Source organism: Leucoraja erinacea, chromosome 19 (assembly GCF_028641065.1).
Source record: "Leucoraja erinacea ecotype New England chromosome 19, Leri_hhj_1, whole genome shotgun sequence".
Taxonomy (NCBI): Eukaryota; Metazoa; Chordata; class Chondrichthyes; order Rajiformes; family Rajidae; genus Leucoraja; species Leucoraja erinaceus.
In genome coordinates, this window is record NC_073395.1 from 10601460 (window position 1) to 10624430 (window position 22971).

Genomic DNA, 22971 nt, shown 5'->3' on the forward strand with positions numbered 1-22971 from the left:
CTTGTTTGCTCAGGTTGGCCAGAACCCAACTAAAAGAAATCAAGGCTCATGGAGCAGCAGAAATCCTTTTAAATGTGTAACACGACATAGATGTCAGATAGTCAAGAGGAGCACTAGAAATAATATAATTTGTCACAATAATGCATAGAAGATATGACAAATATTACTAATTACTTATTATATTCCAAAATGGTCTTTGCGCTCCACGTTGCTCTAACACGTAATTGCATATATGACTTGCATTCACATGTAGTTCGAACATAATTTACTCTAGTGATTGTTTAAGCTCATCCCATGTGTAAATGCAATCATACTTGTTCAGTTCCTTTGAGCCACATTTAAACATGGCTTGCTCTTCAGCAATCCCCTCACATTAACACTAGATCCCCACTACGGCCAACTTACAATTTTACCGAAGCTATACAAACCTGTACATCGTTGCAGTGTGGGAGGAAACCGGAGATCCCGTGCTCTTTAACTTGAAATTATTTTGAATATGACGCACACAAGCAGGCGTTGAGGAATGTTCCCATGTGTACCACTGTCAGCATCTGCAAGCTGCCAAATGTTGTGCAACTTTGCAATGCAAAAGAATCACACCTGTGATAATTCAATCAATGTAACCAACCACACCGTTGATTGAACCACCTTCATAAATTTGCTTGCTTCAAAACATTAAGCTGTTTAATGTCAAAGTGTTTGATGGCAGATCATCAATTCCTTTTATCATGCATGAATGAGGAATGTCATACACATTGGCATTTTGAAAAGTAGGTGAATGGGTTTTAATCAACTAAAGAGTCTGGCGTTTATTGCTTTAACATGTTGCTGGGGGAAGAACCAGGAGAGCCAACAACATCCTTGATACTTGTGTGTTGGTTTGTAAATCTTCATTGACAACTATACCGAGGGGGTTTGAGAAATCTATTTTGTGTCATTTGGTTAGTGTTTCAGGATTGCCCTGAGCTCCTTTGGTTCTTCTCATCAAAATGGGGGAAATGTTTTAGTGAATTTATGGATCATTTTGATTTGCCACGAGTTTAAAAACACACTCCCTAAAAACTGACGACATGAACAAAGGCAAGGAACAGCTCAAAGGAGAAGTGCACAAGCAGCAATTTCTGACCTCTCTGTATCCTTCCAGGGTATATACCCAAACAGCCTCATGATCTAGGTCTGCAAGTTGTAGTCCATCAGTAATTTTCTTATGATCTGGGACAGTGCACAAGGGGATGTGCTCAAACATTATTCCAATTTGCCTACAGCAGCTAGAATGCAAGGAGTTCATTAGATAAACATTGCATGCAGCAAGAACCACTCATTCTGCATCCCTGTTGACAGCCTTGGAGCAGTAGAGGTCCAATCCTGCACAGGAGGCCATTTGATCCACCCCAATTGTGTCAGGCCAATTCCACCGCCATGCAATGCCACTAAAAATATTAGACCAGATCCAGGCCAATGTGGTTTGACTCTTGGGAAAAAGTCTTGCAAGTGTTAAGTTAAAAGACTTTCTCAAATCATGACTTGGCAACATGGTTTCTGAGGAAGCCCTGGCAGACTTTGCAGGCTGTAAAATTAAAGCTTAATTGCATAAACAGAACTTGGAATAAAATGGTTATGGAATGATCTCTCATGGGCTCAAAATTTACACCAGTGCCTCACGAGATTTAAATAGCACTTATTGGACATCGACTTGTATTTGAAGAATAAAATTCAACAATTTGAAGCCTCTAAATCTCAGGACAGATTAAACACAGCACTATGGTTACATGCGTCTTACATACAGCTTATTAATGTACCTCCGTGCATGGGATAATAAACTAAGCGGTAAAACTGTAAACATTCTTAAAATGTATAGATTTTTATTCTTAAAGGAAATGGCTTTTGAATCAATTTGCTAGCCAGTTTGCAGATGGTCTGAATTCAGCAATTGTTTGCCTCTGCTGCACTCTTTCAGAACAGCAGCACCTAATCTAAACAATGCAAAAGACTATAATTAATTTTATCCGTTAGAGTTTATTTTAGAGAGTCAGCCTGGAAACAGGCCCTTCGGCCCACCGAGTCTGCGCTGACCAGCGATCACCCCAAACACTAGCACCAGCCTACACAATAGAGACAACTTACAATTTAACCAAAGCCAAATAACCTACAACCATGTACGTCTTTGAAGTGTGGGTGGAAACCGGAGCACCCGGAGAAAACCCACACGGTCACAGGGAGAATGTCCAAACTCTGTACAGACAGTACCCGTAGCCAGGATCGAACCCGGGTCTCTGGCGCTGTCAAGCAGCAACTCTACCACTGCGCCACTGTACTGCCCCTTCAACTTTCACACGTTGCACCACCTCCCCGCAACAAAAGCTTTTCACTGTACCTCTGTGTATGTGACAATAAACCAAACTGAAACAGAAACCCCCTTGTTCCATTAAAATAAAGCTTAGAATGTAACAGGAAAATAAAACATTTAAACAGCCGTGCATCAAAAATTAAATTTACACTGAGATATTGTGTTGGTATACGATCACATGCCTTGCCTAGAAATAACAGCAACAAAGACAATCATCTGTTGCACGACATTGAATTGATTGTGCCATTTTTCTGCCCACGATACCCTTTAGAAATGGTCAACATGTTGTAAGTTGGCTCATGAGACACTTAAAAATTTGCCAAGTTTTGTTACAAATAACAGACCACAGTAACAATGGAAAGTATTTGTTCGGAGATCTAAAAGAACAATGAGCATTTGTTTCTGTTTCTCAGTGCCATTTTATACATGCTGAGAATTTGCCACCCGATCATCCTCCATACAGGCACTGGTACGCGTTCATTAGTTGACTTTTGTGTTCGAAAAAAAGTGCTCACTTCTGATAATTAACAAAAGATTTACAGGCTTGTGCAGTGTAAAATAACAAACTCGTGTGTGTGCGTTAAAACCAGAAGCCGCTTAAAAGATGCACCAGAACCCAAAATATATTTTCATATGGTCCACCACATTCAAAGTTCCAGCGATTCAACATTTAAAAAAACCCCACAAAAAATGATTTCCACAAGTGTGGGGATGATTAAAAATAATACAAAAAAGTACAAATAACAATTGTACAACTCAGACTTTAATAAAAGTTAAAAAAAAAAAAATTATGATACAATTAAGTTTGACTGTGTGCTATTAACCAGTTTGCTTCAGCAACATATTAAAAAAAAAACACAAAAGGGTCTTTGTCACCAGAACCTCTTATTTTTCAAAAATTCTTAAATAGTGACTTTTTTTTTAAATACGGCAGACGATTTCAAGAGGGTCAAAATGTTTACCAAGGATTGGCAAAAGGCCTGGTGCAGCTTTGAGTGGTATTGCATGATTCAGCAGTGCCAAATAAATCACATAGATTGTTCTAAGGATTTGATTTCAAAGTGCAAGCCAGTATCTGCTGACGATAGCTCAGCAAATGCGTGGAATTTTTGTTACATTGACAAACAGATGAAAGGGATCTGCGGCAAGTCAGTGTTTTAATCTCTTTTTCACGATGTTCCTTCCTCCACACGCTCCTAGCTAGGCAGTGGATTAACACACAAAAGCATAGTTCCAAATATAAAAAATACAGAAGCAATGTATGTAAGAAAAAAAAAAGCTGAAATACATTTGGTATTCTGCTGGCAATTCTTTGTCAATGATAGCACCAGTCAGAAGCAAAAGCATTTTAAGATTGTGAGATGATAAGCAAGCTGGGCTGTGGATGCATACATATTTCCAAGTTGAACTAAACCTTCATTTTGCCATTTACACTGAATGTGAGCAATAAGGACAATTACATTTGCCATTTTCCTCAATTAGAAAAGATTTTAGGGTAGAACTATGTGAGACTTGAAAATGTGACGTTTATTATGAAGCAAAGAAAGTGATGACTCAGCACCTGTGAAAATACCCCAAAGCATCAATTCAATTTAATTTCTGTAGAAAACAGAACAAAATGAGACATCTGGAGAAATGTGGTAAAAATTCTCTTCAATACAATGTTTTAAATTTTGCTGCAGACCACAGCCCATTAAAGAGAAATACTCTTGTATGCAAAAACATTTACTTTCAGTACAATGTGGATTGTATGCATTCAATTGTTCACTATTGATCAAATTGTACATCATAATCAGAAATGGGGGGGCTTTGAATATCCCATAATGGCTTGATACATACAATTTTTCTTTCAAACTTGCCATCACATTGAGATAGGAGAATCGTACATTTGGCAACTATTCACCCAGTGTTCCTTTCATGCATACATGATAAAATACTCTGCAGGGAACAGCAACACAAAGAAAATAGCTCCACATTAGCCCCATTCTGAAAGGGCTGCACAGTATTATGTACTTGCAGTGTTATGAGATCACAAATGGTTTTGTTAACAATATCTCCAAACATCCTTTCATTGGAAACTTTAACACTTAAATTTATCTACACACATTCTTTTTCACTTCTCTCCCTCGCCCAAACCCCGGAAAGGCACATGATACAGCAGCACAAACAGCAAATACAACAGGTATAATAGAATTTCCCAAATGGTTTCTGCAGTGTTATAAGCAATACGAAGTGTATCGTAGAGGTTGTAAACACCTGCCTCAACAATCTTTCAAATGCTGCCTATGGAATTTGAGCTGGTGGAGCCACATTTCCTGGATCCTGCTGTTGCTCTGGTTCAGCGTGCCAGCTAGTTTCTTTGTACACAAACCAGGCATTTCCACACCATAGAATCAGATTGAGGAAACCAAACACCTGAAAGAAGAGATACAACACAAATGGCGATCAATGTATGAAATGATGCAGCAGGAGCCATCACTTTAATATAAACTGTAAGGCTGCTTAAAAGTATTTTTTAAGAGGATGTTGCACAGACCACCATGAGATTCCTGGCAAGAGCAAGTCGGAATCTTGATTATATGGGCTTCTGAGGTAAAGGGAAATTCATGACACTATGTTGTTAGCAGATCTTGGTGCTCAACAAACAAAATAATAATAATAATAATAAATGTTATTTGTGGGCGCCTTTCAAAAGTCTCAAGGACACCTTACAGAATTTAACAAGAGTAAAAAACATATAATCAGAGCAAAATAAATATTAAAGACATCACCAATACACAAATTAAAGACAGAATTCGATCCAAAGACATAAAAATCAAAAACACAATGTGAAGAGAGAGCAGCGGCTCTCCCTTCCGACAGGAGTCTGGTGTACACACAACACTGAAAAACATTATTTCCCAGCCTGTTTGAGGACTTAATCTTGAATCGAGCACAGCCCATTAAATAGAAAGAAAACATTTGCTTTCATAGAAACATAGAAGATAGGTGCAGGAGTAGGCCATTCAGCCCTTCGAGCCTGCACCGCCATTCAATATGATCATGGCTGATCATCCAACTCAGTATCCTGTACCTGCCTTCTCTCCATACCCCCTGATCCCTTTAGCCACAAGGGCCACATCTAACTCCCTCTTAAATACGGCCAATGAACTGGCCTCAACTACCTTCTGTGGCAGAGAATTCTAGAGATTCACCACTCTCTGCGAAAAATATTTTTCTCATCTCGGTCCTAAAAGATTTCCCCCTCATCCTTAAACTGTGACCCCTTTCAATACAATGTGGATTGTATGCATTCATTTCATCACTATTCATCAAATGGTACATCATAATCAGCATGGCAGTTTTCTCTATTCCATAATGGCTTGATCATACAATTTTTCTTTCAAACTTGCCAACAAGTGAGGCTAGTTTCCTCCTTGCAACAGGAAGCACTGGCTAGAAACTGCTGAACCAGACCATGAACTACTGATCCCAAGTACTACTGACCCTACCCTGACCCCAAGCCTGCAGAGAGAGGTGATGGTGCCGAGGTAGGAGGCAAAAGGACACACTGGTTGGCAACTCCCTGCTCGCAGGTTCGTGTAAATAAAGGGTTCAGTCATCAAGGAGAAACTGAAGAGTCCTTTTCAGGCCCAATATTAAAAGTGAATTCGCAATAGCATTGATTGGCATTAACTCTTCCTCAGTATGTGCCAACCAGTGCATGTTGGTATGGGATACAAGGAATGCCAGCTGCAACCAGCATACATGTATTTTTCTACTTTCTGCTTAAGTTCTTTCCCGTTTCTTTTCTATTTTTCAAAGGCCTTGATGATTGTAGTTTCCTAAATCATATATGTGCTTCCTTATTTGGACATTGTGCCCTGCACACGCAAGTCATTAATATGAATTAGAAAAGCAGGGTCCAAGCTCTCAATGTTGGAGATCTTCTGTACCCATCCCTCCAGTGCAAAGATAAACCTTTCACTACTCTCCACTCACTGGCGATATTGATGGCTATTCAGTGAACTATGGCTTTATTTTCCCCATCCTTATTCCTCATGGCGATGCACCAAGATTGGAGCCGAAATATCTCCACCCAAACAGCCTCCTATTGTTCAATCACAGCTCCGCATGCCAAGCTTCGACTCCAATTTACTTATTCTCCTGCCACTGAAATTGGCCCTCCCTCAACTGAATATTCTTGCCCTTCCAGTGACCCTTATCTTTTTCCAAAGCAGTTCTAAACCGTATGATGGCGTGATCATTGCTTACGAGATGATTCCCTTCACTTGATGTGGCTCGTTTTCTAGAACCACGTTCAATTTATTTTGCTTTCATAGTCTGGACCAGTCTAAATTTTTGTCTTTGAATTTTTTTTACAGCTTTTCTCTTTTCAGCACTACCTTCAGTCCCCATTCCTCTGCCAAATCAGTTTATATTTCATCTCACGGCACAAGCAAACTCTCAGGTCACCAGCCCTAGCCACGATGTGGTGCAAACTGCCTAGTATACACAGGTCTGCATTCACCAGAACTGGTGAAGCACGAACGCAAAACCTAACCCCCAAACCATCACTTCAACTGGACATTTATTTGCACTGTCCTTCCATTTACATACTTGCTGCTGTGATATGCTGGGAATAATCCTAAAATTACCACCTTCCAAGTCCTGCACTTTAATCTCGTCCCTAACATTTCAAATACTGCCAGCAGGGCCTCATACACGTTTCCACCTAGGTTATTGATATTAACAGGAATCATCTTTTCTGGCTGCTCACCCTACCCCTCTAGAGTTTTCTGCAGCTGCTTAGCGATATCCTTAATCCTAGTATTATTACATTCAATATAATTTTACTTAGAACATTACAGCACAAGAACAGGCCCCTTTCGCACACAATGTCTGTGCCAAACATGATGCCAAATTAAACTAATTACCTCCAATACCCTCTAATCTAGGCAGCATTGTGGTAAACCTCTTCTGAACCCTCTCCATAGCCTCCACCCCCTTCCTATAGAAGGGCAACTAAATCCACACACAATGTTCTAAATGCGGCCTAACCAAAGTTTTATGGGGCTGCAACATGACTTTGTGACTCATGTATTCAAAGGCAAGCACACCATACACCACCTTTAACACTCTATGATGCTGTAAAGGAATTTGCCATTAACTGCATACTTGAGAAAAACATTTTTCACACAGAGAGTGGCGAATCTCTGGAACTCGCTGCCACAGAGGGTAGTTGAGGCCAGTTCATTGGCCATATTTAAGAGGGAGTTAGATGTGGCCCTTGTGGCTAAGGGGATCAGGGGGTATGGAGAGAAGGCAGGTACGGGATACTGAGTTGGATGATCAGCCATGATCATATTGAATGGCGGTGCAGGCTCGAAGGGCCGAATGGTGTAAACTGCACCTATTTTCTATGTAACTATGAATCCCAAGATCCCCTCTGTTACATCAATGCTGTAAAGGAATTTGCCATTAACTGCATACTTTCCACTTACATTCGATCTGCCAAAGTGCAACACCTCACACTCGCTTAGATTAAACCCCATCTGCCATTGCTTTGCCCATATCTGTAACAGATCTATCTCCTTTCACCTCCACCCCACACACTCCAGCTCCTCAGCCTCACATGGACCTCTTAATGTCCCATTCCTCCTACACCATTGTACTAAATCTGTTGGTCCCGCAATGTTTCCAGAAACTGAAGCAAGCATTGTGGTGTAAACTACACTTCATTTGTCTCCAAACTATGACATGCATGATGAGTTGATGGCACCCAATGAAGGCAACAGAAAGAACAGAATGTCACATAGTTCAGCAGGTACTCCAACATTTGTTAGATCTAAAAGGATTTGAAAATTGTGTATTTGAAGTTTTCATGAAGGAATGTCATGTCTGGGAACTTTTTAAATACATAACTCAAACAACATCACCTTGTGACTTGTATAATGTGTAAAGGGAGATCATTCAAAAAAGATTTTCAACAATTTCTCTCGGGGGGCAATAACCTTATAGAACAGTATAGTTCAGCAGCCCATAATATCAATGCTGGACATGCCTAGCTAAATTGATCCCACCTGCCTGATCGATATCCCTCTATTCCTTGCACTTCCATGTGCCTATCTAAAAGCTTCTCAAACACCACTATTGTATCTGCCTCCACCATCACCCTTGGCAATGCGTTCTGGACCCCGACGATGTGTTAAAAAAAACAAAAAAGCCCCAACTTGTCCTGTACATCTCCATGAAACTTTACCCCTTTCACCTCATAGACGCATCACCAGTTCCTCACTCCCCTCCATTGAGTCTGTCCAAAGCAAGCGTTGTCTACGAAGGTCGCTCAGCATTGCCAAGGACTGCTCTCACCCCAACCATAGACTGTTTACCCTCTTACCATCCGGGAGGCGCTACAGGTCTCTCCGTTGCCGGACCAGCTTCTTCCCTGCGGCTGTCACACTACTCAACAATGTACCTCGGTGACTGCCAATCACCCTCAACCCCCCCCCCCCGGACACTCCTCCCTCCAGGAAAACACTATGACTGTATGCATGTAAATAGATGTATTTATTGCTCATATTCTACATTGCTCTTCCAGGGAGATTCTAACTGCATTTCGTTGTCTCTGTACTGTACACTGACAATGATAATTAAAGTTGAATCTGAATCTGAGATATGACATCTAATGTTGGACGCTTCACTAGGACGTTTAATGAGTGGGCATCCAACAAAGTAACATGGGGGGGAAACAATGATGGAAAGTGAGAGAATTTTTAAAAATGTCATGTGTGCGTACGTACCACAGACACGTTCAAACTTCCCATGCCAGACACGCCTGCAGAAGCACACACGGCTAGATTTTTGCAGAGGCCAATGGTGTCCTTGATGGTATCTGGATTGGTAGCATATTTGAGATCAGTGAGGCCTTTACCCCAAGCCGAGGAGCTGACCAACCACAAGAAGGCAAAAATCACGGTCACAATGAAGTCCTGAAATAGAATTAAAATAAAGAAATAAATGTGTGGGTTTCAAACGTTCAGAAAAAAAAAAATCCATCAGTTTATCCATGGCTTGCTACATTGGAGTCCAACACAACGATTACATGACAGAAAACGTTGGAAAAACACAACTGGTCAGATCTGATCCAAGGAAATGAACCGGAAACATTTCTGTTTCTGTTCTCAGACGACATCTGACCTGATCAGTATTTTCAAAATCTTTCTTACTTCAGACCTCCAGCATCCACTGCAAGTTGCTTTTGTTTTATGGTACACAATTCCCATCGTAATTAAAAGCAAGGTTTTGGTAATAAAAATACTAATAAAAGGAATTGGTTGAATATATGCTTGTTGGTTTAGCAGCTCAATTCCTGATTACAGCAGGGTAATTCATCAGGGGAGAGAGAGAGAGAGAGAGAGATAGATAAACTACATCACTCTCTGAGGGATTAGAAAGCAGAGCTCCCATACAAGGAATTCTTGAGAAGCGTGGCAAAGACAAGATAACAAGATACAAGATACATTTAATTGTCATATGGACGTATATAAATGGAGGCTAAACAAGAATATAATGAAGGAACAGATGGTTATTCTGACACAATACGATCATGAACAACACAGGTTATTCGGTCACCTTCCAAGCCAGCTCATAACAGACTTTAGATGAATCCCACTTTCCTCACCATAGTCTACTGACTATGACTTTTTAAAAGCCACATGGGTTTTTGCTTCCACCACCCATTCAATGAAGTGAATTCTATGGCCTGTTCATTTATATTTCCTGCACCCAAGAACGTTCTTCTTCATTGTCAACCACATGTGGGTATCCAAGTCTGGCTCCTAAATTTAGATCCAAGTCACTTACATATCTACAACTTGAAATCATTTTGTGGTCAACTTCCTTCCAATCTTTCTACCAATTAGCTTACGTCCATGCTCCTGAGAACTGAATTCTTTTCCAGGGGAAAGAGATCTTCATAACTTTACACAAGTAAATCTGCCTCCTTGTTCCTAAGTTTAAAAAAAAACTTGCTGGCCTGGGCATGCTGGACATATTATAATTGTTCAGTGTTTAAGAAGAGGGGTTTCGGCCCGAGTGAAGTGCCTGAGCGTTAAGAAGTGTCTGAAGAAGGGTTTCAGCCCGAAACGTTGCCCATTTCCTTCGCTCCACAGATGCTGCTGCACCCGCCGAGTTTCTCCAGCACGTTTGTCTATCTGATAATTGCAAAGTATTTATAAAATTTCACCTGTACCCTAACTGGTGCCATTACATCTTTACTGCAGTGTGATCATCAAAACCCTGCACATTACACTGACCTCATGTTTTCTACAGTCCCTGCTCTTGTATTCTCCATGCCCAATTAAGATAAATGCTTAATTGGACATGGTGGAGAATTAAGTCTAATTAAGGCATTATGCTCTACCTTCTAGACCATTTTATCTGCTAACTTTAGGGATATGTGGACGTCTACCAACATCCCCATAACTTTTAAAGTATCTTATAATTTATTGTGCATTCCTAATCCCTCCTCAAATGTATTATTTCACACTTCTACTGGATGAATTCCCTTCACATTGTTGTGATCACCTAACCTGTCCATTGAAATCTTCCTGCAGAAAAACACTTTCTTCTTCACTGTCAGTTACCCTACCAAGGGTGATATCTAACAGTGGTCCCTACATTTCGATCTGTCACTTCCATATGCCTTGGAAAGCAAAAGGCAATCACAAGAAACTACGTGAGGATTGAGTGGAGCCAGCTGTGCTGAAAATTGTGAAAGGATAAAGATTTTGAGTACATCTGATACAGGTCACCTAAATGTGAAAAAGTAAGTAAATGGTAACCACAGATTAAAGCTAGCTTCAATATTTGCTTTATCACAATAAGCACAAACACAGTTTACACAGATCTGTCGAATAGTTTAATTTAAATCAACCACACAGGACTATCCTTGGTTGAAGAATAATTCATTGCTCTGGGGAGATTCGAAGAAATCAGGAACAGAACAAAAAATAAATGCATCATCCTTCTCTCATGATGAGCCACATGATGGGCGTTAAGTTGATTGGCAACAATTCCTTCCCAAAATGTTTAATATAATGAATCAAATTGCAAGATTTATGAATAATTCATAATTTACTTTGTCTTGTTTCATGTATACATAATATTACCTAGTTCAAATTAAAGTCAACAGTATAGGGGAGGGTAAAACTACCGTGCCAGACTGGTCAGCATGGGAATGGGAAGTAAAATTGGTTAGCAACCGGGAGTCTAGCAGGCCCTGGCAGACAGAGTACGTGTTCAGTGAGACAGTGGCCCGGTCTATGCTTGGTCTCATCGACCTAAAGGAGGCCACATTGAAGGGCGGCACGGTGGCGAAGAGGTGGAGTTGCTGCCTTACAGCGCCAGAGACCCGGGTTCGATCCCGACTACGGAGGCTGTCTGTACGGAGTTTGTACATTGTCCCTGTGACCTCTCCAAGATCTTCAGTTTCCTCCCACACTGCAAAGGCGTACAAGTATGTAGGTAAATTGGCTTGGTATAAGTGTAAATTGGCCCTAGCATGCATAGGATAGTGCCAACGTGCGGGGATTGATGGTCTGTGTGAACTCGGTGGGCCAAAGGGCCTGTTTCCGCACTGTATCTCTAAACTAATCAGGAGCACCAAATGCACTAGATGCGGTTAGAGGAGGTAAATGTGAACCTCTGTCCCGTTGGGCTGCTGGGACCTCCACCCCAGCGTAAACACATTTCATCCACCATCTCGCACACCCCTAGTCACCCCTGCTCCTTTCCCCTCCTTCGTACACTGATCGCCCATCCCAGATTTAGCAATTGCTGGCATAGCCTGTAATTTCCATCAATAGTGATGGGGTGTAGACAAGTCCAGATGATTCATGCAGTGTCACTTCACATTTTAGGCAGAACTTTCTAAGCAATGATGCACATTAGCCATGGCAGCAATCTCTCTCTGGAGCAAAGAAAACAACTGAAACAAGAGGAACATTACTCCAAATGCAGGAAGTCAAACAAAGAGAACAAGCTGAAGGAATGCATTCAAACAAAATGTCCTGGACACGGTTCAATCGGAGATGGAAGATGGTTAAATTAATGGCATTAGCATGACACAATGAGGCATAGGAGGCATAAATAAAAATCTAAAATCTCAAAAAGTATTTGTAATACGTAACACTCGGTAAATAGCTGAAGATATAAAGCAAATACTCCAGCAGTCCAGGAACGTGGGAGGTTTGTGCAAGCGGTTTAACAAGCAGGGAGCAGACAAGCTGTGCCCCACCCCGACATTACAACTGGGCCACCAGAACATCCCCCATCGATTCATACATGATCACAGCTTAGCATCTTCTTCATGGACAGCAAATCAAAGTGAAAATGCAGCTTTGGTGACCTAACATTTAAAATATACATTTATGAAGTGAATGTAATGTAGGGGTGGTGTAGTGGCGCAGAGGTACAGCTGCTACCTCACAGGTTCAATCCTAACTGCTCGTGTTGTCTGTGCGGAATTTGTACCTTCTCCCTGTGACCGCGTGGGTTATTTTCCGGGTGCTCCGGTTTCCTCCCACATTCCAAAGACGTGCAGATTAATTGGTTTCTGTAAATTGCCCCTGGTGTATAGGGTGTGAAAGTGGGATAATGCAGAACTAGTGTAGGGAAGATCGATGGTCGGCATGGATTCAGTGGGCCAAAGAGCCTGTTTCCATGCTGTATCTCTAAACTATTTTAATAACAAGCAGAGGTTGGTGAAAAGGTTGCGATTTCTCATCCAGAATTATGTCATTTCACCCAGCAAAGTTTTACTCGAGTCATGTCTACGCTTGTAAATACAGATTAAATGAGTTAAATACAATAGAGTTCAATGACCACTTTGTGCATTGTGATAAAATGGTAGGAGGGCTGTCTGATGACTTTTCTCGTTAGTGCTTTAATATATCATTAAATTGCAGCCCTTAAGCCTGAGGACACAGAACTTTGAAGTCAAGTAACAATCATGAGAATCAATTCAAGCACATGGCTTACAACCACGAGAGCCATCTGATACTAACACACCATTTGCACAATGTTTGCAGCTCACTCGAAATGATTATGGCAGTTATTTTCTTTAAAATGCAAATTATTTTCAAGCTTTCAAAATGTTACATATCATATAGGAACAAATAATTCAGGAAAAAATGGCAATCAACACCTGCTATTTATAGATTTTAACAAGATAAATCCTATTATTGCAACGGATAACACAAAAGGATTTTGTATATCATGAAATGCCAGGTAACTTACCATAAAACAAATTCATCCTTTGTAATTGTACAGCAGGAAATAAAATCACAAATTATTTTAAAGGTTAAAAACCTCCCAATTTTAACTCGATTCGAGTTTGTCAATTTTTCAAGAACATAGAGCTTAAATATAAATATTTTTCAATAGATAGCAGTGAAAATACTTACCACGAACATATCTCAACGTACAATATTCAATATATCAAGCATGAAAGCATTCATCGAATTATAAGGAATTAAAACTATTCCCTTATTGTATCACTATGATTCTGAAAAATCTATTAAAGCTGCATTAAAGTCACTTGCAAGCAATATGAACTTCAGCACACCCGCCCCATCTTGCAGATTCTAGTTTAAATACTTTTATTTGAAAACATAATGAGAGTCAACCATGATTTCAAGTGAAAAGTAACAAGTGAGAAGAATTTCAAAAAGAAGTGCAAAGCAAGAATTTCATTGTCCTATCTGGGACAGATGACAATAAACTCTCTGGACCTGACTGTATTGTTTATATCGCAGTGCATCAAGCCCATACTTAACCTCTAATTGTATTAAATCGATGAACAAAGAGCAGGGCAAAAAATTGCAACAATAAGAGTAACAGATATCAAAGATTAAAATTTGCTTCTCGAGAACTGTACAATATACAGAACAAATGTTATCAATGCACTGTATGTTAAATCACCATAATTCTAGTTGCACAATTAAATCATGGCAATTCGTACTTCATATTTAACTATATACATGCAGTTTGTTATTTACAGTGCCCTCCATAATGTTTGGGGCAAAGACCCATCATTTATTTGTTTGCCTCCATACTCCACCATTTGAGATCTATAATAGAAAAAAATCACATGTGGTTAAAGTGCACATTGTCAGATTTTAATAAAGGTGATTTTTACACATTTTGGTTTCATCGTGTAGAAATCACAGCAATGTTCATACAGAGCGACCCCCCCACCAATTTCAGGGCACCATAATGTTTGGGACACAGCATGTCATGTAGATGGAAGTATTCATGTTTAGTATTTCGTTGCATATCCTTTGCATGCAATGACTGTTTGAAGTCTGCGATTCATGGACTGTCTTCTCTGGTGCCGCTCTGCCAGTCCTGTATTTCAGCCATCTTTAGCTTATGCTTGTTTATGGGACTCGTCCCCTTCAGTTTTCTCTTCAGGGCATGCTCAATTGGGTTCAGATCAGGCGATTGCCTGGCCACTCAAGAATTGACAACTTTTTAGCTTTGAAAAGCTCCTTTGTTCCTTTAGTAGTATGTTTGGGATCATTGTTTTGCTGTAGAATGAACCGCTGGCCAATGAGTTTTGAGGCATTTGTTTGAACTTGAGCAGATAGGATGTGTCTATACACTTCAGAATTCATTGTGTTATTACCATCAGCAGTTGTATCACTAATGAAGATAAATGTGTGGCAGTACCTTCAGCAGCCATTCATGTCCAGGCCATAACACCTCCACCACCGTATTTCACAGATGAGGTGGTATGCTTTGGATCTTGGGCAGTTCCTTCTCTCCTCCATACTTTGCTCTTGCCATCGCTCTGATATAAGTTAATCTTCGTCTCATGCGTCCACAAGACCTTTTTCCAGAACTGTGGTTGCTCTTTTAAGTACTTCTTGGCAAACTGTAACCTGGTCATCCTATTTTTACGGCTAACCAGTGGTTTGTATCTTGCAGTGTAACCTCTGTATTTCCATTCATGAAGTCTTCTGCCGACAGTGGTCATTGACAAATCCACACCTGACTCCAGAAGAGTGTTTCTGATCCGTCGGACAGGTGTTTGGTGATTTTTCTTTATTATAGAGAGAATTCTTCTGTCATCAGCTGTGAAGGTCTTCCTTGGCCTGCCAGTCCCTTTGCAATTAGTAAGCTCAACAGTGCTCTCTTTCTTCTTAATGATGTTCCAAACAGTTGATTTTGGTAAGCCTAAGGTTTGGCTGATGTCTCTCACAGTTTTATTCGTGTTTCTCAGTCTCATAATGGCTTTGTTGACATTCATTGGTACAACTTTGGTCCTCATGTTGATAAGCAGCAATAAAAGTTTCCAAAGGTGATGAAACTACTGGAGGAAAGACTAGGTGCTGAGAGCTCTCTTATACCTGCATGAAGGTGGCAATTAAACACACCTGAGCAATTGCAAACACCTGTGAAGCCATGTGTCCTAAACATTATGGTGCCTTGAAATGGGGGGGGGGGGGGGGGGGGGGGGGGGGGGGGGACTGTGCATATTCTGTAATTTCTACATGGTGACACCAAAACGCATGAAAATGGCCTTTAATAAAATCTGACAACGTGCGCTTTAACCACATGTGTTTTTTTCCATTACAAATCTCAAATTGTGGAGCACAGAAGCAAATAAATAAATGGGCCGTTGTCCCAAACATTATGGAAGGCACTGCAATCCGCAAGAAATTTACAATAGGATTATTTTACTATTTTTAATTTAGCAAGTAAAATAAATAAATTAACAGAAAAGTTTATTTGAAAAGCACATTAAAAATCAAGACCATTTCATACTTGATACAATGGAAGTGGATAAAACATTTCAGTACATATTGACAAGAACTTGGTACCAAAAAACTATTTAACTTGCTTTAATACAATACAATACAGCCATGATCATATTAAATGGCGGTGCAGGCTCGAAGGGCCGAATGGCTTACTCCTGCACCTAATTTCTATGTTTCTATGTTAGTTTACGATCTCAAACCTTTTTGCATCCAATGAAACACTCTTAAATGTCCAGTTGCTGTTGCAACGTAGGAAACAAGCAGTCAAGACATTTCAAACAAGGCTGCACTCAGCATGAGATAATCCAAGCCTAACACTTCTAACACTTAAAGCCATATTATTTGAGCAACAAATATTATTCCTAGTACCAGGTGGGCAGTTGAAACTCACCTCTTCTTCATTAATCTGCACCTGCTTGAAGTTTATGAAGCAATACTAATGACTGGTGGCATGTTATCACACTTTGCTATTAATGGCAATGCAGCTTGACATTAACCATCCAAGTATCACATTTCATGTCACCATAGACTATGAATAATCAGAAAACATTTACAAGCTGCTTTTAATAGAAGGTCCACCTCCTCCTGCCCCTGTCATGTTTCAGTGGCTTTTCATTAACCCCTGACATACGTGTCAGACCAATGATAACATAATTAAAAAGAATAGGGTAGGAGGTTCCTCAAGCCTGCTCAATATCATCGCTCCTGATCCATGACAATCATTTTCCTATCCAGTTCCTCTCATCCACTCCCACCTTTAATATATTCAGTGCCTGAGCAAGCATATTTAGGGAATGTCACCAGGGCTTGAAATTAACAGCTGTCCGGGTGCCAATGGCCTTCTAAAGTCCCACCGGGCAACCTAAAAGCTGTGTCAATTTGCCCGGCTTGGTAAGCACCCGGGACACCTGCCGTTCAACTCTGAGCGGACCTCCTATCTCTCTCTCTGTCTCCGCCCACCATCTGCCATCCATGTTCGGGCGGCCGGGTCTCCATTCTCCGGCCGCTCCTCATCCGCCGGCACAGCCGGCTGCCTTGCACATGCGAACCGCCACGGCCAGCACATCATCGGCCGCCCTGCACATGTGCACTGCCACGGCAACTGGTTGCCACCGGGCACTTTCTCTCTCCCTTTGCATCGTGGGAGATCTGGCCGCCATTGCTGTCCGGTCGCCGCCTCACCGCGACCGCTAAAAACCAACGCAGAATCACTCCCTGGAGCTGGAGTAACTCTAGCTTCATGGTTTCCAGTTCCTACAAAAATATTCCAAATGGAATTTAAATTGGAGATGTTGGAGGGTCCACCACCAAACTCAAAACTCTGAACAATAACAGCCTATTGCACTTTATCTGTTTATTTATTGTCTATATATATGGTCTATGGTATATAGACACACTGAACTTGACTCTCTTGACTCCTGACTTGGACTTAAGCAAAAAAAAAGGGTTCTTGGGGGAAAAAAGAGCTACCTTAAATTTAGTTGCATCTGGTTGGGTAACTATGGTAGGGCCATAAAGGCACATTGCAGCCGTTGCCTCCATACCATTCATCCCCCGAATCATCACCCATCTCCTTGCAAGGCCCTCCATGTTGGCCCCAAGTACATTGATTGCTTTGTTCATAGCACCTACCACCCGACTCAGCACCTTTAGTGAAACGTGCACCTTTTCTCCTACTTTTTTCTGCATTGCAACAGTCACTAGGCTCTCTACCATTTCCTGTGCAAGTCCTGTTTTGGTTTTACATATTAAACCGTAACTCCTAACATTTGTCAAGACTTGGATATTCTTGTTCACTGTCTTCTAACACAAGTTTTGGTGTCATGTCCAAATTTACTACAAAGTTAACACTTATCAATTCTCTTTGTGTGTGAAAAGAATCGGATTTCCTTAATCGGTCCTTCCCTATCCAAAAGCTATCTCTAAGAGTCCCATCCAACAACTTTCCCACCACTGACGTCAAACTCACTGAATGGGTGAAACACATTTAGTCTGTGTCCCTGGATACAAATTATTAAAAATGTAATCATATTACAAAGTTTTTCAAATTTCAAGGAAATATTCTGAGATACTCACAATTATTGGACCACGTTTGCCATCACGATACACATGGAGGTACCCAACATACATAACAAGGGCGGCAATACAATAGAGGAAGGCCAAGACTCCGATGGCAACAAAAAACTCAGCTGAGGATGAAAAATCTCCAACTAGATAGGTGATAGCAGTACTATTGCATGTCTTCAAAGGTATCAAGGCAATAGAATTCAACCTGGAAAATAACAGGTCAATGATTACTTTCATACGGACGTTACCACAGCTATCGACTACTTTCATACAAAACATTATTGTCAATAATATTTATCCGAGCAGTCACTCTCCAACTTCTAGAGCAGTAAACAAGAGTTTACTGAATCACTTAGTTGCCCATTCATTGAACAGCAGGTCTGTAACATGGCATCACATAGGGACAATACTTCATTTAGTCCCCAGCCTATATTAACTGCCATGTAAGACCATTTGTCACTAAATGAGTAACAATGGAAGATATTGCGATGGGAAAGGTTTGAGGAAATTTCATTAGTATTCAAAGACTGCAAAGACTCAAACTTGGTAAAAAAATCCTGAAATCTTAGATTTAACGTCACGGTGCAGAAGGGTAACTAAGCATTGGTTATTAATATTCTGAACTACGTGAAATTAATTGAATTTGGAGTGAAAAAATAATTGTTCTGTGGAGGTACAAACTCGCACAATAAAATAGAGGAAATGGAATGTGCCTTGACATTGGTGATAACATCACAAACAGTAAAACTACTAACCTGAATGGATATTGGAAGTTTGAGTGAAATTCCTGAACGCTACCGTTATTGTTGCAGGTCACCTTCAATGCAGTTTTGCCTTTATATCCGCCGCATGTTGCAAATGCAAAGATTGCAAATATCTGAAAGCACAAAGATCACGTGAAAGGAAAATCTATATGTGAACTGGCAAAAGAGCTCAGCCCTTTAATCACAAGTCCGTTAGTACGAAGATAAGACCAGTTCTGCACCACCATTCACTCTGAACAAATCAGATAATTTATAATTATACAGCTGATAATCCAGGATCAACATCAAGGGCCATTCTCTGTTCTCCCCTCTTCATACAGAGAGAAAATACAAAAGCTTGAAGGGACATATCACTAGATTTAAGAAAAAAATGTCCTATTGGCATCAGACTCCTTAAAAGACTACTCGTATTTCAAGGATGAATTTCTGATCATCCAATTACTTCATTGAGTCCCTTATACTTTTGTTTTAAATGCAATTTCTTTGCAGCTGTAACACTATATTCTGCATTACATTTATTTTTATCTCTTCAATATTTTGACTTGCATAGTATATATGTATGGTGTATATACACATATGTGTAGGAAAGAACTGTAGATGCTGGTTTAAATCGAAGGTAGACACAAAGTGCTGGAGTAACTCAGTGGGGCAGGCAGAATCCCTTTCGGATTGAGACCCTTCTTCAGACTGATGTTATAGGAGTGGGCAGGACAGAGATAGAATGTAGTCAGAGATAGTAAGACTGATGGGTGAACTAGGAAGGGGGAGGGGATGGAGAGAGAGGGAAAGCAAGAGCAATTTGAAGTTAGAGGTGTCAATGTTCATATACCATGATATATGGTGTATATGGTATGATTTCCCCAAAGAGCATGCAAAACAAAGTTGTATCTCGTGGTGCATGTAACAATAATAAACAATAATTAACCCGGAACAACAGGCGATCCCTTGATATAGGGAAAGCCTTGAGAAATAGTGCTGGGGATACATTTTCAGCTAAGTGCATATTGTTTTATTGAATAGCCTGGACAAGATTCCATTAACATCTGTTGAAAATGATGTATTGGATCTAATTAACAAAGATTTCAACAATAAACAAAATTCAACCTCTGCTGAGAGATAATCAGGTAACAACAGCAGTAAACCTAGTGTTAGTACCGTCAATTATAATGCCAGGGCCACCTATGGTCAATTGGGTGGCAGTCAAGCCAAGTAGGAAGGGTTGTGTTCATGGTCCTTTCTGGAGGCATGCGCACAAAGATCCAGCAAGACCCTGTATTGAAGTACTGGGGGAGTGTCCTTGCCAATGTTTATCTCGTAATCACTACAGACTTCAGTTTTGCACTGTTAATATGTGGTTACCTCGTATTAATGATTATTAATTTATTGTATTATTATAATAATAACAATAAATTTTATTTTTGGGCGCCTTTCAGAAATCTCAAGGACACCTTACAGAGATTAACAGGAATAAAAAACATATAATCAGAATAAAATAAATAATAAAGACATCACAGAAACACAAATTAAAAAACAGAATTCAGTCCAAAAACAAAAAATCAAAAACACAATGTGAAAAGAGAGTAGCGGCAGCTAAAGCGCGCCAGCGTCCACACTCCGTTCCGACAGCCATCTTGGACAAAGACTAACAGGATTACTTACAGACAAAAAAAAAATCATCCCCACACAATGGTTACCACTGTGGGGGAAGGCACAATGTCCAGTCCCCAACCCTAAATTCACCCAAAGTCAGGCCTATTGAGGCCACCGCAATTGCCTCTACGGAGGCCCGATGTTCCTGGCCGTTCTCACCGGGTGATCTTGCCCCGGCGTCGGGAGAGTCCTCTCAGCCGCTGGGCCACCTGGAACGGCCGCTTCCTAGCTGGAGACCGCAGCTTCCGAAGCCGACAAGGCCGCGCCGGCCTGGAGCTCCCAGGCTCCCGATGTTGAAGTCGGCGCCGCCCGCTCCGCTCCGCAGACCCGCAACCCGGAGGTGTCGAACACAGCGGACACAGCTCACCGGAGCTTCAGCGCGTCGACCCAGGCAAGGCATCGCCCGCTCCGCTCCGCGACAGCGCTGCGCCGCCACCGAGGCCGAGGTGCTGGGCGGTCCCCGCCAGGAAACGGCGCTCCAAGCCAGCTGGTAGGCCACGAGGACGGGTCGACGGGCAGCCCGGAGAAAAAGCTGCCTCACCGACCAGGTAGGGACCTAGAAGTAAAATTGCCCCCTACCCCCCACATTAAAAAGTCCATTTCTCCAACGGACAAAACACAGGACTTGTTAAAAACTTTTTAAAAAAAGCGAAGTAAACTGACGGCTGCTGGTTAGCAGCTGCTCCCCAAGATGGCTCCTCCTACGATTATGGATTATTGTATATTTATCTGTGTGTTAAGGGACCTGCAAAGCTGCAACAAGTAATAATTTAATTGATCTGTTGCCAAAATATATGACAATTAAACACTCTTGACTCTCTGACAAACTCTGCTCGACATTATATCACAGTGCATAGGAAGTCATTATTGTAGTCATACTGTAAGGCTGCAAAGGGCCTTAATGGAATTATATTAAAAAACATGAAAGGATCCAAGTATTTAAGCATCTAAGCATTTCAAGCCTTTGTAAAACTAATGATTAGAAGCTTGTTTTACCAAATATAGTCAGAGACATAAGCGATTACAGCATTTTGACATGCTTGGCTTCTCTTCACCACTTCAACTCTGAGCGTCAATCGGAATTGAGTTGTACTCCAATGCAAGGATTAGAAACACAGAATCATGCAGCACAGACACAAGCCCTTTCGACCCACCTCGCCCAGCTGCACTACACAGATAGTGAGAGAACGACAAGTGTCGGGTGTTCAGTTGGTCACCAGTGCCTTCTTTGGAAAACAATTGCCAAAGGTTAACATGTAGTTACAGGGAGCAAACGGTTGACCTTTCTTGTAAGAGGATTTGTGTGTAAGCGGAAAGATAACTAACTGCACTTACATAGGGCTAAGGTGATAGAGCACCTGGAATACAGCGTACAGAGGAGAGAAGTTGGGGAGTCATGTTGCATTTGGCATAATATATTCAGTTTTGGGCACCATGTTATAAGGAAGATGGAAAGGGTTCAGAGAAGATTTACAAGGATGTTGCCAAGACTCATTTAGACAGCTACATGAACCGGATAGGTTTAGAGGGAACACAAAATGCTGGAATAACTCAGCAGGACAGGCAGCATCTCTGGAGAGAAGGAATGGGAGACCCTTTTGGGTCGAGACCCTTCATCAGACTGATCAGCCTGTCCCTCTGAGTGACTCCAGCATGTTTGTGTCTTCCTTCGATTTAAACCAGCATCTGCAGTTCTTTTCTACACATATGTATATATACACCATACATATATACTGTGCAAGTCAAAATATCGAAGAGATAAAAATAAATGTAATGCAGAATATAGTGTTATATCCTATAGGTTTAGTGGGATATGGGCCAAACGCAGGCAGGTTGGACGTGCAGATGGGACATATTGGTATATGTGGGCAAGTTGTGCCGATGGGCCTGTTTCTACACTGTATGACCCTATATGAAACCTTCCAACTTAAAGGAGGATATATATGTGATAGAGGGAACCCAGTGATACTCAACACGTTGTGCTGTTGATCCCACGAGGAAGGACTAAACGATGAGCCTAAACTTTCTTAGAGTTTAGGAGAATGAATGGTGATCTCATTGAAACATACAAAATTATTTTGTGGCTTAACGTACTCCATTCACAGATGTTTCACCCAGGTTGGAATGGCCTGAAGCAGGGGCTCACTCTCAAAATAAGAGTCCAGCCAATCAAGATTGTGAAATTTCGCTACTCAGAGAGAAACAATTTTTGGAATGCCCCAAACAGGAGGACTATGAAGGTGCAGTTGCTGAGATTATTCAAGAAAGAGACCGACAGAACTTTGGATTTTAATGGAATCAAGATATGGGGTTGGTGCATTAAAGTAGTCAGGTGAAC

General features: G+C 41.0%; 1 protein-coding gene across 1 annotated transcript in view; it reads right to left on the reverse strand.

Moving 5' to 3' along the window:
* Positions 1-3092: 3092 nt before the first annotated feature.
* The window catches only part of LOC129706204 (synaptophysin-like protein 1), a 33374-nt gene continuing 13495 nt past the window's right edge, over positions 3093-22971 (reverse strand). The window contains exons 2-5 of the mRNA XM_055650264.1: positions 18975-19096; positions 18229-18424; positions 9130-9318; positions 3093-4762 (exon numbers count right to left, since the gene is read on the reverse strand). Of these exons, the coding sequence (XP_055506239.1) occupies positions 4631-4762; positions 9130-9318; positions 18229-18424; positions 18975-19096 (639 nt within the window). The 3' untranslated portion in view covers positions 3093-4630. The remainder of the gene's footprint in view (positions 4763-9129; positions 9319-18228; positions 18425-18974; positions 19097-22971) is intronic.